This window comes from Plectropomus leopardus, chromosome 18 (assembly GCF_008729295.1).
Source record: "Plectropomus leopardus isolate mb chromosome 18, YSFRI_Pleo_2.0, whole genome shotgun sequence".
Taxonomy (NCBI): Eukaryota; Metazoa; Chordata; class Actinopteri; order Perciformes; family Serranidae; genus Plectropomus; species Plectropomus leopardus.
In genome coordinates, this window is record NC_056480.1 from 18,621,322 (window position 1) to 18,641,219 (window position 19,898).

General features: G+C 38.4%; 2 protein-coding genes across 2 annotated transcripts; one reads left to right on the top strand and one right to left on the bottom strand.

The window, feature by feature from the left end:
* Positions 1 to 733: 733 nt before the first annotated feature.
* On the bottom strand, positions 734 to 12,228 carry snrnp40 (small nuclear ribonucleoprotein 40 (U5)). The gene is made up of 10 exons (XM_042506610.1): positions 12,017 to 12,228; positions 9,965 to 10,094; positions 9,776 to 9,869; positions 8,592 to 8,757; positions 8,341 to 8,463; positions 5,926 to 6,046; positions 4,609 to 4,691; positions 4,101 to 4,162; positions 1,342 to 1,445; positions 734 to 1,058 (listed from the first exon to the last, which is right to left on the bottom strand). Exons 1-10 carry the CDS (start codon positions 12,125 to 12,127, stop codon positions 1,009 to 1,011), a joined length of 1,044 nt encoding a protein of 347 aa, XP_042362544.1. The 5' UTR covers positions 12,128 to 12,228; the 3' UTR covers positions 734 to 1,008.
* A 104-nt stretch (positions 12,229 to 12,332) lies between these two features.
* Positions 12,333 to 15,739, top strand: zcchc17 (zinc finger, CCHC domain containing 17). Its single transcript, XM_042506727.1, has 7 exons — positions 12,333 to 12,369; positions 13,249 to 13,421; positions 14,445 to 14,545; positions 14,656 to 14,747; positions 14,834 to 14,934; positions 15,070 to 15,218; positions 15,545 to 15,739. Exons 2-7 carry the CDS (start codon positions 13,283 to 13,285, stop codon positions 15,719 to 15,721), a joined length of 759 nt encoding a protein of 252 aa, XP_042362661.1. The 5' UTR covers positions 12,333 to 12,369; positions 13,249 to 13,282; the 3' UTR covers positions 15,722 to 15,739.
* Positions 15,740 to 19,898: the final 4,159 nt, after the last annotated feature.

Genomic DNA, 19,898 nt, shown 5'->3' on the forward strand with positions numbered 1-19,898 from the left:
GGTTTAAAAAGTAATAGTACTCATAGTTTCATCTAGGGTTGCACAAGTGAAATATTATCAAAATCGCAATATGGTTAAGTACAATATCTAAGCTGAAATTTTTTGATAAAGTTTTCTCACAACATAAAGGAAGCATTGTGTACAGAGATGCCCCAGCTTACAAATTCCAGACCAAAACGAACATGCTTTCAGTACAGGCCCAAGCAAAAATCACATTATCATTTTTGGGGTTTTTTTTCCAGTGAAAATGACCATTCTTTCTAAAACCGCAACACATATTGCAACGGCAATATTTTTCAATATAATCACAATATAAGTTTAGTCCCTTCCAATGTTGATTGGACAATTCAGTCACTATTCAACATGATGAAATTGGCCTCATTTATTTAAAAAACTGCAACAAATAGGAATAAAGATAAGATAAAGTCCAGAATGACAAAGGGCTGGTTGTTTGGGGAACTGAAATAATTTAGGGCAAATCTGAATCTCCAAAAACCGATTTCTCAAATCTTAATTTGGATCTTGTTTGAGTAATTTTTTAATACCACTGTCAAATAAATGGAGCATATTGTCTTTGAAAGTAGTAGTGGGTGTATGATATCAAAAGAACTGATTTTATCAGTGCATTTGTCTATTTTTACTTCTGTTAGTGGATAAAACCAGCAGCAGGTCGTATGTTAAACTACTACAAACACAGAAAAGCTTCAGAAAGACAAAATAATCTTGCAAACTCTTTTTACAGAATACTCCAGTTTATTAAAAAGAAATAAATCGGAATAAAAAAACAAGTCGTTGTGGAGGTTGTTGTGACTGATAATGAACTTCAAACGTCCTGAGGTTGTTCTGTGACAAGCTGAAGCACATGAAATTACAGAGACTCCTAACCCGCTGTCGAACACCACCCATCCATTTCTAAGGCAGCACACTTGCTTGCAGGACACACACACACACACACACTCACACACGCACGCACTCATCCAAGTTAACACACACGGTCACACACACACCCTACTGAATTTCTCCCATGTAGAGCCGCTTATCACTGGAGCCAGACAGCACTGTGTAGAGGGACAAATGGTAAAAAAAAAAGATGATTAAACTCTAATTAGTCATGTTTTGTGACTAAGCCTCAGGTGAATTTATTAAGCAGTCATGTCAAATGAAACATAAGAAAAGAAGAGTGTTTGACGACGACCACATTCTTGCAAATACCACATGAATATTAAACGATCTTCCCTCCAGATCCCCCCGGCTCTCTCCTCAAGACAACTGCCTTAAGGCTTCAACTAGCTCTGTTAAATTCTGCTAACAGTTGTTACTGAGAATAACGCTTTGACTCACCTATAGGCTCCTCTGGGTGAAAGGCCACTTCGTTGACGGAGCCGGCGTGGCCCGGCAGCTTGTACAGGATCCTACGTGATGTGGTGTCCCAGATATACACAAATCTATAAACACAGACAAGTAAACATCTAGAATGACTCCTGATGTGAGACAGCGGGAAGCTGAGAAACACGAGACTGAAGGATTATTTTGTTACAGTACATTGTGTTTTTTAAATTCTTTTTTGTATTCCTTTGTTCACATATACCTACGGTTCTCAACAATTTTGGAGCCAGCGCCCCCCTGTCCATCATCCAGGTACCTTACTGACCCCATCAATTAACCCTTTGGCACCTGAGTAAACTGATTGTTTTTAAACAGGCATACAAAAAAATTACTGGAAAAAAAGTGCTTAAAATGGTAATATTTCTGCAGAATAATCTTCAATATATAATCATTATAATTGTTACTATTGTTTTGGGGGGAATTCTTCCATAGCTTTTGAAAAATAATAATAATACAATGAAAGTAATAAAAAAAAATACTGCAATTTATTGCCAAGTTGCCCATAGCATTTTTTTTTAGAACCCATAAAAAATGGTGTTTGTGGGTCCTGAAATTAAGAACCGGACACACAGACACACAGACACACAGACACACAGACACACACACACACACACACACACAAGTGTTGTATGTATCTTTGAGCGAAGACCTAGTCCTTCCCCACAAATTTTGAGCGTCAAACACTTAAATTCCTTAAATGTATATAAAGGAAAACACAAAATTTAGCTTAGCTTATTATACTGTTTTCAAATATTTTTTCTCCTGTAGATCAACTTTATTCTTTCAGTGTTATCCCTGCTGAGTCATAACACGTGTAGGCTTGATTTACTCTTCAGTCCTTCTTTGTGTCTATTATTTGGGGGATGTAACTTCTTCAAATGTGCACGTGGCACTCATTCAAGTCATCGACACATTAATTCATTTTATTCCATTCACAAATCCCTGGACTTTTGCTCATGGGTCTCTCAGAAAGACTCGTGTTCACATTCAAAACTTGCACATTCAAAAACGCATCCCACAAATCTGTGTTCTCTGAGAACTCGAGAATAATAAAAACATCTCCAGGAAATCCAAATTGTAATATAGTCCGCTGTGCATTAGATTATTGCTCTGTGCTCCATTATCCCCTTAAAACCACCTGGCAGACACAGAGCAGAGTGTGGGACTCTTACTGAATGAGACAAGAGTTTCAGGAATCAGCTGTGCACTGCTCTCTCCTCATAGAAGGTGGTAAACCAAAACTAGAACTAACAAAGAGTAGGAAGAACCGACTGCACAGACCGCTGACCTACAGACGAGGCCTCTTGCTATGCAAGAAATAGCGAGGCAGCTGCATCTCTCAGGCGAGCTTGCCGGTCCCTTTGACGAGTCCTCCAGTCTCTCTCTCTAAAGCAGCAGTCCTTATAAACAGAGGTTTGATAACACTGCCCACAGAAAAGCAGCATAGCTTTTCTACTCTGATGCACTGAGGTGTTCCTTCTCCATAGAAAACTATGAAAAGCTGCACCCTGGTGATTCAGGAATACCGTTTTTTTTTCTTTTACAGGCTACGCCAAAAAAAAAAGAAAAAAGCTTCAGATGATGGTGGTTGAAGCAAGACTAATCACAAAATTGCGAAAATGTGCATTTGGATGTAGGACTTATGTGAAATAAAAACAACTCATACATAAATAATAAATAAGCATAATAAAAAAGACATTTTTATCACAACCTAATTTGTCGACTAAATACATATATGCATTTTAAGAGGTAATGTTGCTATTTAACTTACTTCAAGATATGACATAAACATGCAAGAGACCCACCTTCTTTGTGTCCTGACTTATGCTACAATTTATTACAGAGGTCAGTCTCTCTAAATAAGTATCTTAAGTTGTAAGTGAAGTGCTCTATGCAATTCACCTCGTCCACTTTATCATAATGCACAGACAGAAGCACAACTTCACTTGTATATTTGTTCAAATGTTTGTATGTGTATGCGGGTATCCATTTAAGAGTATGTCTTTTCTTTAACTAAAAAACATTTAACATATTCTTTCTCTACACATTAATTTACTTACATTTTGTAAACAACATTGTTTCATTTTTAACTTTTTCTCCCTTTAATTTAAAAAAGCCACATACAGGGTTCCCATGTATTTTTGTCAAAGAAATTTCAAAACTTTTCCTCAACCTTTCCAGAATATTTTAGGCCACTTCCATGACTTAGTTTAAGTAGTTTAAAAAGCCTGCCTGAACATCTCTCTGTGAGGGATTTGAAGAAGGGTGCAATATTAAACTTCATTAAATTTGATCGCTATTGCGCTTTGCACTAAAACGCCAAAATTTTTGGTGTGAACTTTATTTGGTGTTAGACATGTTAGCTGAAACAACGTATATTCAGAAGGTTTTCAAAATATTTTGTTAATTCCAAAACATTTCTTAACTTTTCCAGAAATTGATGACTGTGGGAACCCAACATGTGAGACAACAGAATGTTAAAAAATATGAGAAACCTAAGTCAGGGACTTTATTTCTTCTCTAAATAACAGTAAAAAAAACCCCCAAACAACTTTATAATCACAATAACAAAATTTGAAAAAGTGTTAGCTTATGTGTGTGCAGGAGCCTGTAAATGAGATACACGTGTTAATGTGTGTGTGTGTGTGTGTGTGTGTGTGTGTGTGTGTGTGTGTGTGTGTGTGTGTGTGTGTGTGTGTTTGGTTGCCTCTCACCTGTCAGCTGATCCGGCAGCGATCTTGCTGCCGTCAGTAGACCAGGAGCACCTCAGCAGATTCTGATAGAAAGGAACAGATGTTAGAAACTGCATTAGCAACACGACACAAACTTTCTAAACACGCGCTGCTGTTACAGTAATAAGATGAAAGATTAACTTTTCTTCATTAGAGAGGATGGCAGAGAGTGATGGGAGAGGACGAAAGGAGATGTCACGCAACAGTGGCCGACAACAGGTGTAAACACTGCCTGCAGGATTGCAGCTGTTAGTTATAGACTTTCTGTTCATAGAATGAAAGTACCAAGTGCCGTTTCATGAATGTCAGAAAGTGACTTTTTAGGTGTAAGAGAATCTTTGAAAAGTGACAAACTCATGGTCCAGGATTATGCTGGGTGGTAAAAAATTATGTTTCTTCCAGTATTTTCCTATATATATTCACTCAACAGAAGTATCAGTACTTTAAGTTCAAATACAAAGAAGGCTGGAGAGGTACGTATTCATGTTACCTTCTCAAAGTTGTGAACGTTGCCTTGGAAAATCTTCACACATCTCTCCTTGGGTGCAAACGGTCGGACATCCCAAATACGTACTACACAGAGAAAAAGACAAAGGCCAAATTATCACAGTGTAAATATTAGGGGTGTCACTATTGTCAAAAGCCATGATTCAACTTGACTTTTGATTTTTTTTTTTCAGCACAGAAGAATGTGCCATTGTTTGACTATGGAGTCTTAATTTGTAAAGGTCAGCAGATCAAAGGCTTTATGATTTGACAGCTGCCACTTACGTTTTAAAAGTCTTCTTTAAAAAGAGCTACATGGAATCAAGTGTGATATAAATGGACACTAAAGGCATAAGTTTAAATTGAAATAATGCATTTGAAATTAAATAAATAACATTATATCACAGCTTTGTCTGATTGACCAATTACAGCATTCATTGGTCTGTTATTTCTTAATAGCAGAAATATAAATAACAGGCCGTTGCCATGGATGCATGTCTGATCACAGACTTATCATAATCAATTGAAATATATTTTTAATCAGTAAAATTTAAATTCATATTTGCATCAAATTATTGATTTCTTTAGTAAGTGGCCTTGTTAAGCAGAATCACCATTTACTGTAAAACAAAAGTACGCTGTTATTTTTCACAATAACGACCTGCTTACTGTACAATATCCCTAACGTAACCGCTTTCACCAGTCAGCTGCACAAACTGTTAAACACAGAACAAAATGAAGAGCTACCAGCTGACAGGAGGATACTTTCCAACCACTCGAGTTTCCTCACCTGCAAAAAGCCACCAGATGCTGGTTTGCCGTCAAATGTATTTTTTATGACACCTGTGAATAAGTCCTGCCGTGTTTGTCGTGTTGCCTGAGGTGTTGTATAGTACCCACCTGTAGTGTAGCCTAGAGACTGAAGTTTTTCTTTTAAGGACACATTTGTTGTTCACATAAGTCACAGGAAAGGCAAAGTGTTGCTACAGCGCAGATTTCAAGGAAGCAGAGAAACCAGAGAACTGGGAAATGCTCCTGTTATCTCAGACTCCGGCAGAGGCCACGGTGTCTGGAAAAGTGCAGCTTCAGGCTACCAAAAAGCTGCACCGTGTCTTCTTTGAAGTGTTTTGGATTTCTTTTTTCCATTACATGGGTGCAAGAGGGCGGTTAGTGAAAAAACATACTGGGAGAATCACAGATCCTGCTTTTGTTTTAATGATTAAAATAAAAGCCTGTTTTGATCAGTTTTCAATGTATTTTTATGCATATTTTCAAAATTGTGAAATCCCTAGCAAATGTACACACAGCCACCCCGTGGTACCTGTGTTGTCCATGGAGTTTGAGAGGAGGTATGATCCCTCGGAGCTCAGGCTGAGTCCAGTTACCGAGTCACCATGGCCGTGCATGTTGTAGATCAGCTTGTTCTGCCTCAGGTCCCACACCTGCACAACACACACAAAAAATAGCTGTGGACAGGGTTTATACAATAAAACATACAGTAAACAGGTCTATATGTGAAGAGGAAAGAGTAGAACCACATATGATTGTGGCTGCAGTCTGAGTTAAACAAGAAAAACAGAAAACTGATGTTCTTATAGCATGTGAACACAAAACAACACGTCAGCTATAAAAAAAAAAAAAGGAGCCTGCAGCAGGTTTTGTAGGTAACAGAACAAAGCATAAAACACAAGTGTAATTCTTAAACATCATTATTAAAGACAAGTGAAGAGGATGTAGCAGCGAATCGACCATTTTATGGGATTAGCAGCACCTGAGGGAGACAGTTTCACAGCACACTAACAATGAGTTTAATACTGTGTTTAAGCACCTTATTTGTCATGCAATATGTTTCACCAACTACAGATACTAGTCCATGGCTGTGTGAAGGCCTAATTTAAAATGTGATCCACTGCATCTTAAATGCCTGAACTCATCACTTTCAACAGAAGTGTGAGAAGTCCTTTGATCCTGCTGCAATCACTGCCTTTACAGAAATACTTCACCCACAAAACGATCATTTGTGTATCACCTGGGGTAACCTTGAGTTTGTAAGGAAAGCTTTGTTTCACTCGCATGCCTTCACGGTGAACATAGAATCCAAAATTGGAGAAAATCTTGATGAATTGTAGTAACAGTACTACATTAAACAACAGCATAACTATATAAAAATATCAGATTACAAATCTCACTCAGCTGGTGCAGTTTAGTCCCAGTCTCCTTTATCCAGTCACTCAGTAGTGTGTCAGTAGATTAGAGGGGGTGTTTTTTGTTTTTTTTTAAAATACAGATAGGAAAAGTTAGTTTGGAAAATGATATTTGTTTTTTACCAAATACATTTTCTTCTTTGGAAAATTATTCTAAATCTGATTTGATTGTAGTATCTATGAGCAGTTACTGTGTATCCAGAAAGTAGAATTACTGCCTTGCAGCTGTATGTCTCCGTGAACCACTCGAGTTACGGTTTTACATCCATGTCTGTCCAGACTCAAATGTAGCAAGAGCAGTAGACAATACTTCAAATATGGATGATTGTTGCTGCATAAAAGCTACAAATTCTAAAACATGGATGTTACACACACATCTCCCCCCCAGCAGCACAGACGGTCTATGAAATCAGCAGTTTCAATGGACACACCCAAGACTGGCTTCAACAATTCAGTATCTGAGCAAATGTCTCCCAATCTGTTCCTGAGTTATAACGTTAAATAATGGCAAGGAAAGTGTTTTTGCATATAATTTTGATGCCATAGTGAAGCAGACCTTTGACCTCTTCGATACAAAAGGTCATTGCTTCATCATTTTATTCTGTAGGACATTTACACACATTTTTTATCATAATAAGGGTATGAATTCTTGAGTTATGGACAAAAACATGTTTTGTGAGGTCACACTGACCTTTGACTACCAGATTATGACCAGTTAATCCTTGAGTCCAAGTAGACATTTGTGCCTCGTTTCCAGAAACTCCCTCAAGGTTCTCTTGAGATATCGTGATCAAAAGAATGAGATGGATGCAAGGTCACTGTGACCTTGACATTTTACCTTCGACCACCTAAATTCTAATTAGTCCAAATAACTCCGGCATAAAAAAATGGTATTGCCAATTCTCTACACTTGCAGTTTATATTATCATAATGCCCATCCACCAAACCCTACAATATTATCATCAGACAACAGCAGGCCGGTGCCAATACTGCTAGTTGGGAATACATGGTCCTGGTATATTCCCATCTAAACCAAAGATATTTAAGACAGCCCATTGATTTACTGTAAAAACTTTATAATTATTCGCACTCCGGCAATCAAATTCCAAGACTTTTCAACAGTTGACAGAAGGCTTTCCATGATCATTAATTGCAAGAATCGCTCAAAGATAAACTGAAAATATTGAAATACCGGCAGTAGCAGTCAATCAACAATCCCGTTTTGCCCATGCCGATAGTTTCTGTGAAAGCTTTTTTCGTGCGCTTTCAAACAAATGGTGCAAAGAAATTATTTTGTTAATGTACTGCTAAACAATACCATATAATGTTAATGTGATACTGAGTTTGGGTTATGCTGCCCTTCTGAATTTGGCCAGCATCAACTAAATGTATATGTTTAAACAGCTATTTTTTAATGGCTTGGATCTGATTGTCATATTTTAAATAGTTTGGAATGAAAAGGATTTTCCAGTACATTATCATTTTCAGAGGAGTTCGCAGATTTTCTGTGTGTGCTTGTGTGAGCCCCGTACCTTGATGTCGTTGTCGATGCCTCCTGACAAGATCTGATCACTGGTGTCGTTGAATGTCACAGCCAGCACCTGGTAGGTGTTCTGGAAAGTGTGGATCGCCCCTTTCTTTCGAATGTCCCACAGCTACAACAGTGAGAGACACATGTAGAAAGAAACAGGAGCCTGATCAGACCAACAACTAAAGTGGATAAATTAATATCTACAGAGGCCACATTCATTCATTTACACTAACTTACAGCTGGAAATCTCACCTTAACTGTGCCATCATCGCTGCCGGTGCAGACGAGCTGGGGCCCTCGGCGGGCCGGGTAGCAGGAGTTGACGAAGGAGGTGTGGCCCTTCAGACGTTTGATCCTCTCGCCTGTTTCACTGTCCCACACACCTACAGTCTTGTCTGTGCTCGCCGAAAACAGCATGCTGAAATACACAGCAAGAAAGCACAGTCAGTTAACCCTCTCTAGACACAGTTATTAACTCACTGGATTAACCCATGAATTAGCAAGCATGAGTTTGATTCGTCTCTTACTAAATATTTCAGCCAGCTGGTAAACTTTATCAAACAGGAAATGTGTGTTGCTCTGAATTTTGAATTACAGAAACACAACTAACAGTCACATTCGTTTGGACCAATATGAGTGATGGATAACAGATGATGTTACAGATGTTTATGATATTAAACCTACAAAAAGCCAATATTTTCAGACACTTTATGTTTTACTCTGACAAAAAACATCCAAAAACTTTCATGGATTGTGGGACTGATTATTATAATTTAATACTTGCATGCATATAAACAGTAATTAAATTATAGTGTTGTCAAAAAATATTGATTTATCGGTTCATATTATTTCTGAATATTTAAAACTGTTTCAGTCCTCATTATCCACAATATCAATACATCGTTACTAGCTGCACTTTCTCACTCTTTATGATTTATATTTACTACATTCATTCCCGAAAAGTTGTCATTGTCATTTAAAGCCTTGTTATATTTAGCTTTATAGCATTTTTAACCTATATGTCTTAAATGACAATTTCCCCCAAGGTATTTAAGATGTTATCGGATGTTGCGAAGTTAAAAATTCCAATATTGTGACAACAATAATACACCATAATATCAAAAACGCTTTAAGTTTGAACATCATTTAACACAAAAGGTATTATAACCTCTAATATACTTGCAGTTCACCATGGATTAATTGTTTTGATGTGCTTCATCATTAAAAAAACAACATGAAAACAATGGAGGAGTTTTGATTAGTGACATGATCAAAAACATGTAAACATACCTACTTACTGTCCATTTTCCTTCCATTTACTCACCCACAATTGTCAAGTGTATCCAACTAATTTTATTAAAATAGCATAACATTTTGACTGAAGCTCTGTCCCGAGTAAAGCTATGATGTTTTTTCTCATCGATCACTGCTCGTACCTGCCATCTGTGTTGTAGTGCAGCTCCATCACTGCACCACTGTGGCCCTTCAGAGTTGCATAATTGTCACAATCTCCGTACACATTCCACATCACTGTAGCAAAGAAACACAGTGAGCCACATGTTATTCACAGTAACTGGGAGTATGAATATGTTTTACTGAGGACGTGTGACGTGTTAATATCTTACATATGAGCCTGTCAAATCCTGAGGAGGCCAGAGTTGCTCCGTTGGGGTGAAATTTGCAGCAGTAGACCTCACCCTCGTGACCAGACATCAGCATAATGGGAGCCTGCAAGCTGGAGCTCCGCGGGGGACCCTATAGGTGACACATCAAAGCTCAAATATACTGGCTGTCTGACTCTGAGTTAGGGTGAATTGTTGCACAGGTATATGCCATAAAGCATAACATGAATTTGTGTCAGCTCTAGAGTCAAGTAACAAGTAACAAGAGATTGCAGTACAGAAATGAAAGATGTCTTTGTCAAGGGGAGAGCACTGACAAGTTATGTTACAAAACAATATCTGCCATTCTTCATAGGATTTTTAGCTCTTAAAGATCGATATTGCCCACAAAGATCCAAAATCAGTAAGGCTATGTTGTGTATCAATACAGTTTCATAGAAAGAAAGACTAGATAAACTGTCCAGTCAATGTTTATTGCAGTGGACTGCATGATAATAGAGAGGTCAAACAGGGAAAGGTGGCATCCTCGGGAATTGCAGGAATATGACATGGAGCTTTATGTGAAGTGTCATGTAAAAGCTTAAGCCATAGCGTACAAAATGACCACAAAATTGAATCAAAATTTCTTTCAACATTGTCAACATAAAATAACATGAAAACCTATAGAAAAATGTAGGATGGTGATACTCAGCTTACAGCCTTCAGGCAAAATCTGGTCCACCAACCATTTTGATTCTGATTTGATTTGTTTTTGTGCTTTTATAGACATAATAGGGGTCAAGCGAAATTGTTTTTTCAGGGCCGATACCGATTATAATTAGTACTTAATGAGACCAATAACTGATATTTGGAACCAAAATGCATTTACAATAACAATGAAAATATTTGTCAAAATTTAGAATTTGAAATATAACAAACTCCGGCACAAAACTTTAAATTTAAATGCCTTTGGCAAATGTTTAAACTAAACTGAAAGGTCCCAGTGACTTTTTTTTCATAAAGTTCAATGAAACTTTGACTAAAGAATGAATAAGTAAAACTAGCTCCCTGAGGTTTCACAAAGTAAAAATCGCTTGCTGGCACTTTGTTTGCATGTATTGCAGACTTCCTTTCTTGGTGTTGGTTGACTGTAATATGCAAACTTTTTTATTAATTAAATTTATCAGCTATCAAATACCGCAAAATGCCAAAAATGGGGTCCAATAGTCAGTCTGGCCAATATTCTGTCGATCCCTAATACATAAGGTGCCATAAAACAGAATCAAAACAGAGCTTGTTTATCCAAAAAAAAGTGTAAGTGGAGGATTCCCTGTCCTAAAATCAGAGAAATGTCCTAAAACCCTTAAAACTAAAACAAATAAAAAAAAAAAAAAGTCCCCAAATTAGGTGCGTGCTAAAATGTTAGAAATGTCCTTAAGTCCTGTAAAGTTTAGAAAACGTGTGGGACTGGAGCGGCTAACCCCTTCATTTTTGCAAAAGTGGGCACCAAGCAAAGCAAGTTAAGTATCCCTGATGTAGGATTTATTGCAAGAGTACTAGACTGCATTTGTCTTGGATAAGCGTAGCTAACTGACTAGCAACCAAGTGTGCATTTCAATAACAAAAATCAAGTTTTGACATCCAGTTGATGTCCATTATAGTGGACTGCAAACTGCACTGAGTTAAAAAAAAATCATAAAGGCAGAAAATATGACTTTGTAAATTATGTGTGTTATTTACAATAATCGCACCACATAACTACAATGGTAAACATGTAAGTCTAAACATTGAAGTATTTGACTTTCCTACCAGAACATGGGTCAATATTAATAAAACACATCACAGTATTTCTGGCGTTTTAAGTCAATTATGCTAATGCTACTTTGTTTTCCTGCTTAGGTAGCAACAAAGCCCCGTTTTAGCATTTTCAGACAGTTTCTTGCACAGAAAGTGCACTTAAGAACATTTTGGGTAAATATTGATTAATTAAAGCAGTCAACGTGGTTTGGTTGCCTCTAACAAAATGCTATGAGTACTTTTCTAGTTTCCAGGACGTTAGTAACGTTTGTCTCGTACCATGGCCACGAGTTGCTGAGACTGAGCCGCCGCCACCAGCTCGGTCCGGGGCCGCTTCACGGCGGCGGGAACCACCGCCATGTCCGCCGCTCGTTTCTTCGGTTCAATCATCCCGCGTAAGTCAAAAACAAGCAACAAAAGCGTTGAAATTAATGCTACAATTCATAAAAATGAATGGACGTCTTTCATGGAGGGACGTCGAAAGACCAACGAAGACAAGAATTTACTTCCGGTGGCTATGAGGCGTGTGATTGGTCGAGACCTACGAAGGCTGCGCTGATTGGTTGACAGGGCTTGTTGTTAAACTGATATGCCCCGGATGTAAAACGGCAGCCGATTTGCTAATGCGAGAGGTAACACAGTTATATTTTAAGACTTTCTCCCGATTTTGCGCTACATCGTGCATTTCCCTTCCTTCAAAGATTTTAATTTATACATTGTGCACGTACCGATAAATATGTTTATTTTTGTGGGGTTATCCAGCTTAGCTAGTAAGAAAACAATTGCTTTAATCTAGCTAGCAAATGTTAGCCATACTGCTACTTTTCAAACTGAGGTACTTTGTTGCTGCAGATGTAAAATCAAGTGAGCCTGCAGTAGTTTATAATATTTCAGAATTATCCTCCGCATAAATTTGTACTATCTGAATCTCATAAAACTCTACTTTATTGTGTCCACGTGCGAAACAAGTCAGCAACATCTGGGCAAAGATAGTACTGTGGAGGAGACAAATGTTAAATATTTATAATGCTAAATTTCAAAGAGGATATTGATTATGTCAGTCACTAAAATTGTATTTATTCATTTACTTTAAAATGTATGCATTTTACAGGTTATACATTATTAAGACTTTATAACTCCAGTTTTCCTATTACACGGCATGAATGACAAACCATATTTAATGCCATTCCTTTCGGTATGATTCAGCTTCTAAGAAGTCACGTTTTATTTAGTAAATCGACAAAACTAGTTCGACAAATGCACTGGAATAGTCTTCACTATTACGAATAAATATTGTATACTATAAATAACATTAAAGATGTTTCCTGTTAAAATGTTAAATTTAAAGATATTGAAAGTAGACACTGATGTGATGTTTGTTTTCTCTAGCTCTTTCCTCCAAACACTGGATTTTCTGGTTCAGGATAATATGGACAAAAACATCCTTAATCTTAATCTCACTCTCTAATGATACCACAAATGATAAAATATTTTTATTATCAATCTTCTAGATCCACACATTGATACGTTTGGTCCGCTGAGACAATGTCTGACAGTGACGGCCCAGCACAAGAGCCTGGTGGACTGGAAGGTCTGCCTCCAATGCACAGCATTTTCAAAGGAGAGGTGGTCTCTGTGCAGACCTACGGAGCCTTTGTCAGACTGCCAGGATACAAGAAGGAAGGTTAGAAAAAACTTAATTTATCTGTCTAGACTCTTGCAAACATTTTCAAAGATCAGAAAAAAGTCACATGTTCAAATTTAGTGAAATTAATCCCAATAATATGAAGAAATAGTGTTGTAAAATAAGATAAAAAAAACACCACAAAATACAAAAGAGTGAGTAGCAGACACACAAGTGTTAACACAAGAAGAATTTAAAAACCTTTGGGAACTATTGCAGAGCTTGCAGTTGGTGAAAACAGTAAAATTCACAGTAAAATTGATGATTAGAAGAAAACATAAAAAAGACAAACAAGCAGTGACAGAAAGATGCCAAGTCAACACCTGAATCCACTGCCAGGTAAAACACCATTTCAGAGTTGGGACTTTAGCCAGAGCCAAAAGCAATACAGAGTGAGTGCAGAGAAGGCAGGAACCAAAGTGCAGCCCTCTTTCTCAAAGTTTAGTGCAAAGTGTCTGTATCAGTGTATGACAGTGCTGTCTCAGCCAGAGTCAGGAGAAGAGACGGCATGGCACCTTTGCTGCATGATGCCTTTACAGTAGAATTTCAGCTTTTCCACACAAATCCTTCTCAGGTTTTAAGAAGATGATTATCAGTTTTATAAATGTGCAGCTAGGTAGCCAGTATCCCCAAATCTATGGACATGACACAGCATATAACATATGTGCAAGCTGATGTTTTTTAATATGTTGATGTAACATATTTTTTTTTACATGTTTGCAAAGTCACTCAGTTTGATTTGTTTTCCTGTCACTATGACTTTCTAGTAAAAGTTGCAGGAGAGGTTTGTGTTAGGTCAAAGTCATTTAGAAGTGCAACAGAGTGACAAAGTGGGATGTCATCTATATGATCTATATTTAAACTCGGGTTACGTTTTTTGATTATGCTTTGCTGTGGCACAATTGTTCTTTACCTACATGTATTTTCACCACTGGAGGGCAAACTAGGCAAAGTTTACTGAATTCAGCACCCAGTTTAAATCCAAATTGATTGATATCTACACGTTTTCCTTTGCACATGCAGGCCTGGTACATGTGAGTGAGATGTCAGCCTCACGGATTGAGAATGCCTCAGAGATTGTCGATGTGGGGGAAAAAGTGTGGATTAAAGTCATTGGGAGAGAGGTAACAACATGCACACAAACAGACACACAGACACACACACACACACACACACACAGCAAATGGAGTCAGTGAAGTGAGCAGGATGCCCACAGTTTTGTCCCGTCTCTCAGATTCGGGGTGACAAGGTGAAGATGTCCTTCTCAATGAAAGCTGTCAATCAGGGAACAGGGCGGGATTTGGACCCAAACAATGTTATGGCAGAGTAAGTGCTCACATTTTTATTTGTCATATGCATGTGTGTCTCTGCATGGGTGTGTGTGTGTTATCATTGTCTATGTGTGATTGCAGGCAGGATGCAAGGCGACGTAAGCAGTTTAGAGATCACACAGGCAACAGGATCACACTGGAGGCTGTGCTCAATACGACATGCTCAAAATGCGGCTGCAAAGGTACAACAACAGTTATATCTTTAAAGAGCAAAACACGGAGACTGAATTTGTTACCTACAAGTTTCTACTGGGAAAATGGCTTTAAATTTTTGTAAATCCGTGCAGTGGTTTTAATAAATCATTATTTTTTTGCAGGCCACTTCACAAAGGACTGTTTCTCTGCTCCGGGCTTGCAGTACGCTCTTTTACCTGAAGAGGACGATGAAGAGCCGCAGAATCAACAGCAGCAGACTTCCACAGCTGCACCACAGCAAGACTCAGACAAAAAGAAGAAGAAAAAGAAGGTGACAGTCAGTGGCCATCACTTCCTGGCAGTCAAGAGACACAGAGAAAAAGGTGGAAACAACACCTTTTTCTCTGTGTCTCTTGACTGCCAGTCATCTTATGCAACAACCCACACGTCTCAGTATGATTTTGCTTGTCTGTGGTTTCTTACACCGAGAAATACATGTTTTTCAAGAGAATCTGGTGTTGTTTTGTGCTTATATGATGAAAAATAACAGTTTTGTTATTAGGTTTTGAGGTCTTGAAACTGACATATTTCTGCATCGTCATAGTTCAAGTTCCTTATATTACCACAAATAACAAAATATTCTTCTTGTGTGTTTAGGAGAAGAAGATGAAGAAGAAGAGGAAGAGGGAGAGGAAGGAGTCTGATAGTGACGACAGCAGCAGCAGCAGCAGCAGTGAATATAAATCCAAGAGGAGGCGCCGCGACCACGCTCACGACAGAGAGGACAAGAAGAAGAAGAAACACAAGAAACACAGATCACACAAACACAGCTGAGACACCAGACAGACAGACAGACACACACACACACACACACACACACACACACACACACTGCAGCTGATGCAAAAGGGGAAGCTGTGTTTTTTTTTTTTTTTTAAATCTCTCCATTTATGCTTCATCATAGAAACCATCCATTTGAGTTAAGATAAGTTTTCCTGGCTGTCTGTTTGTGTCATTTGAAGCACATTTAGACTTCCCATCACATTTACAGCATAAAAATAGGTCACAAAACTCAGCTGACAAGCCCCACTTGTCCTAAAGTAACCTTCAGCTCCCCCGCAGAGGGAGGAGTTTACACATCCGATGTAACCAGATAGATGTAACCAATACGGCAGCAATACGGCTGACTCCACATATTGTTTACAGCTATCCGGTTTCAATAAGCAGACATGAAGACAGAAAAGCTGGATCTGGAGGAGGGGGTCCAACTCACTGAATAATCCACACAGAGAAAGACACTCACATACGCAAACACACAGAGGAAGTAGTTGAGACAAACAGGACGTGTAATGTGGCACAATTGAGCATGACAGGAACTTGAAGCTAGGTTGATATCCTGAGGTTGTCTTGCTGCCTCCAGGGGACTGCTTGCACTACACACAAACCTCTTCCTGCATGTGAACTCTTAACTTCATTAAAGGTGTTGTGAAGATAACAAAAATGCCTCCTGACGTCTTTATTCTTTGACCTTGAACATATGATGATGCTGTTAATTTAAGTCCACTGGGGACCAACACATGCACACATTAACATCAGACATTTTCAGGTTGGTGTGGTGGTCCAACTTGGGGTCATGTAAAGGACATGTTTTCAAGTAGGGGAAGGTGTCTCAGGTTAGGACCAAAGTGAGGGATTTACACAACATGAACTGCAGGCTAGGTCGTGTCCCGAAAGGTCAAAGTTACAAAAAGTTGACAGCAGTGTTGTAGTCAAGGCTACCTAAACCGGGAAGTCGTGACCAGGACCAAAGTGTATCAAGACTAAGACTTGAAGGGGTCGAAACCAAGTCATGACTAAGACCAGAGTGTATCGAGACCAGGGCAACACCAAGACTCTGAGCGATCCAGACTAAGGCATGTCCACAACCAAAGAGCAACAAGAACAAGACCAGAATGTATCAAGGCCGAGGCAAAACCAAAACTTTGATGGGTGGACGTTGAGTCATGTTCAAGACCAGAGTGTAACAAGACCAAGAACAAGACCAAGATTTTGAAGGGATCGAGACCAAGCCATAATCAAGACCAGAATGTATGAAGATCAAGACAAAACTTCAGACTTTAAGGGGCTGAGACAGAGTAATATCGAAAACCAGAGTGTAATAAGACCTAAGTATATCAAGACCAAAGACAAGACCCAGATTTTGATGGGTCGAGAACGAGTCAAGACCAAGACCAGACCAGTGCGAATCCCACTCTGACTGACACACTTACAATAAAAACGCGAAACATGTAAATCATAGACATTCTCATTAAAACACCCACCAACAACAAATGAGGATTCCTCTTCATTCACCTATTTTATTGCCACATACTGTATATATGTGTGTGTATGTATCAATGTACAAAGAGAAATAGGTTGATAAAAGAATCAAAAGGCATTGCAGAGGTGAATTTTATGCGTGGAAATGTTTTTCTGTTTTTCCTACGTGCAAACAAATGCAAAAACTAAGGAGCTGAAATCAACTAAACCATCTTTCGACAACATTCCTTTTTTTGTACAGGCAATTAAGTGCCTACAGTTGTGGTTTTGACAGGTCTTAAAATAAAATCCTGAGTTCTCTTTGTCTGAGATGAGACAAGGCAGGGTCAAAATGCAGTCAAGTCTGAGACGAAACTAATAACTTGAAAAAGTGTTCTTACAGCACTGGTTGACCTTGTAGCTTTAATTTTCCTTTTTCAAAACACCCTGTTAGTATAAGTTAATAAAAGGCCATGAGAGGGAATCAGCATCTTCTTTCTTTTATGTTGTTCTGACCCTGTCCCAAAGCTCCCACTTGTAGTGGAGAAAGACATTAATTCCAGCTGCAGTGATTTGGCTTCAATTCATTGCTCAGTCTAAAGACTCCTCTGATTTTTTTTCTTGCTTGCATCAGACAGATTTACAAGATTAATTTGACATGGCCAGTTAAACTTGCTAGACCAAAACTGTGAGTTTGTCTTGCATTATTGCACATAATTTGAATACAACAGTGAGCATCAGTCAACATAAATCTACAATCTACTTTACATATTTGTCCAGCTTGTGTTTCAATGTTTGATTTGACCTTTGGGGGATCTGAAGCATACCGCCTCCACAAGGAAAAAAACTATTTATCTTGTTGAACTTCGTACGATATGTTGAAAGGATCTGGAAAAGAAAACAACATCCTTACAGACTTACAGACCAGAGGAGTGTAAACTGTTCTGTTTTGTAAAATCAAGACATGATTTTTAATGTTTCAAATGGATAAAACCACCATGTACAGTAATTGTTAGTGATTTGAATTCTTTTCTTACACACAAATTGTCAACAAATCATTGCCTGATTGTAATAATTTGTTTGACAAATAACAAGACTACAGCCTACGTCCATGCCAGGCGCTAGGGGGCTGTGCTAAATGCTAATGGTAACATGGCAGCATGCTCACATTGACAACTGACATGCTCATCTTTAACAGGTCGGCCTATCTTTACCACTAATTCTAGTTTACCATGCATGTTAGCATTTTCTAATTTATCATCATCCAAGTTTACATGTAAAACTGAACTCTGAATAACTGTATTTATTTACATGTTTGGTCCGCAGAGGCCCAATGTGTATGATTTTGGGGGGTATCTATTGGTAGAAATTGTATATTATGTTAATTTCCTTCTAATGAGTTTAGTCACCTGAAAATAAGAACCATGTTTTTGTTACCCTTAAGTGAGCCGTTAATAGAGTGCTGCAGGAATTAACCCCAAATGAGTATGCATTATAGCACTCCCGGTTCCCTTGGTTCAAAATCAATGTTTTTTTTTTAATGGTTTTGTTGTTAGACACAAGAATAATGTCTGTTAAGCATTGAAAGTTGTTTTACAACATCAAATATGTCAATAAATACATCGATTATGCAATCTGAAGCTTTTATGTGGCTTTAAAAAGGCAGTTGCTAACAAGTGACTAAATGAGACTACAAAATGTCATTACACAGAAAAGGGATATTAAAATGTGGCTGTAGTGTAGTTAATTTATAGCCTAATGTTAGCTTTTTTTTTTTTTTAAGTCTGGCGATTGTATTTGGGCTTAAAAAAAATAATCAGTCTATTTTTGAAGGTTATCTTGCTGAGTATGAGAAATGTTTGTATGCCACAGATATTTTTTAAAGTAATCTAAAATCCAATGGAAAAATCCCACAGGTTTTTTGATGACGGAACCACAGCAACACTAATGTATGCATTAGCTTACAAAAAAATATCATCCCCTGAGTACTCTATGTGTACATAAGAAACAGAGTCAGACATGTTGTCCAGTTGACAAGTGGCCCAGAATAGACCAAGAAACTCTGGCTCTAGATTTGTCCATTTGCATTTTTTGCATTTTTCTTTAGCAGCCATCGTTCTATAAGCTTGGTAGACACGTTTCAGTTTTGTAACATCGCTGTTTGCTAGTATTTCACAGCTGAAGAAAACATATTTTTCATTGACTGTACTGGAGCTGGGTGGCACGGCGGCGTCATGGTTAGCACTGTTGCCTCACAGCAGAACGATCTCTGGTTCTAAACCCGGTTAGAACGGGGTTCGGTCCGTGCGCGGGGGCCCTTCTGTGCAGAGTTTGCATGCATGTCTGCGTGGGTTCTCTCGGGGGTCTCCGACTTCCTCCCACATTCCAAAGACATGCAGCTCAGGTTGATTGGTGACTCTAAATTGCCCTTAGGTGTGACTGTGAGCAAGAAAGGTTATCTGTCTATATGTGTTGGCACTGCGATAGTCTGGCGACCTGTCCAGGGTGTACCCCGCCTTCCACCCGATGACAGCTGGAATTGGCTCCAGCCCCCCCGCGACCCTTACGAGGACATGCGGTTACGGAAAATGAATGAATGTACTGTCTGAATCCATAAAAGACAACAATTCTGGCATTAACAATGTTCAAGCATTGCCTTTTTTATGTTTAGTTTTCATACTACTTTTACTTTTTCCATTTATCCATTACTTTT

Bases quoted from the DNA above. Each gene is read 5' to 3' on its own strand.
- zcchc17 (XM_042506727.1), top strand. From the start codon at position 13,283: ATGTCTGACAGTGACGGCCCAGCACAAGAGCCTGGTGGACTGGAAGGT. The intron at 13,422-14,444 runs GTTAGAAAAAAC...TTGCACATGCAG, and splicing joins GCCAGGATACAAGAAGGAAG to GCCTGGTACATGTGAGTGAG. The intron at 15,219-15,544 runs GTGACAGTCAGT...TTGTGTGTTTAG, and splicing joins AAAAGAAGAAGAAAAAGAAG to GAGAAGAAGATGAAGAAGAA.
- snrnp40 (XM_042506610.1), bottom strand. From the start codon at position 12,127: ATGATTGAACCGAAGAAACGAGCGGCGGACATGGCGGTGGTTCCCGCC. The intron at 8,464-8,591 runs GTGAGATTTCCA...TCACTGTTGTAG, and splicing joins GCGATGATGGCACAGTTAAG to CTGTGGGACATTCGAAAGAA. The intron at 6,047-8,340 runs GTACGGGGCTCA...TGTGTTGTGCAG, and splicing joins GCATCGACAACGACATCAAG to GTGTGGGACCTGAGGCAGAA.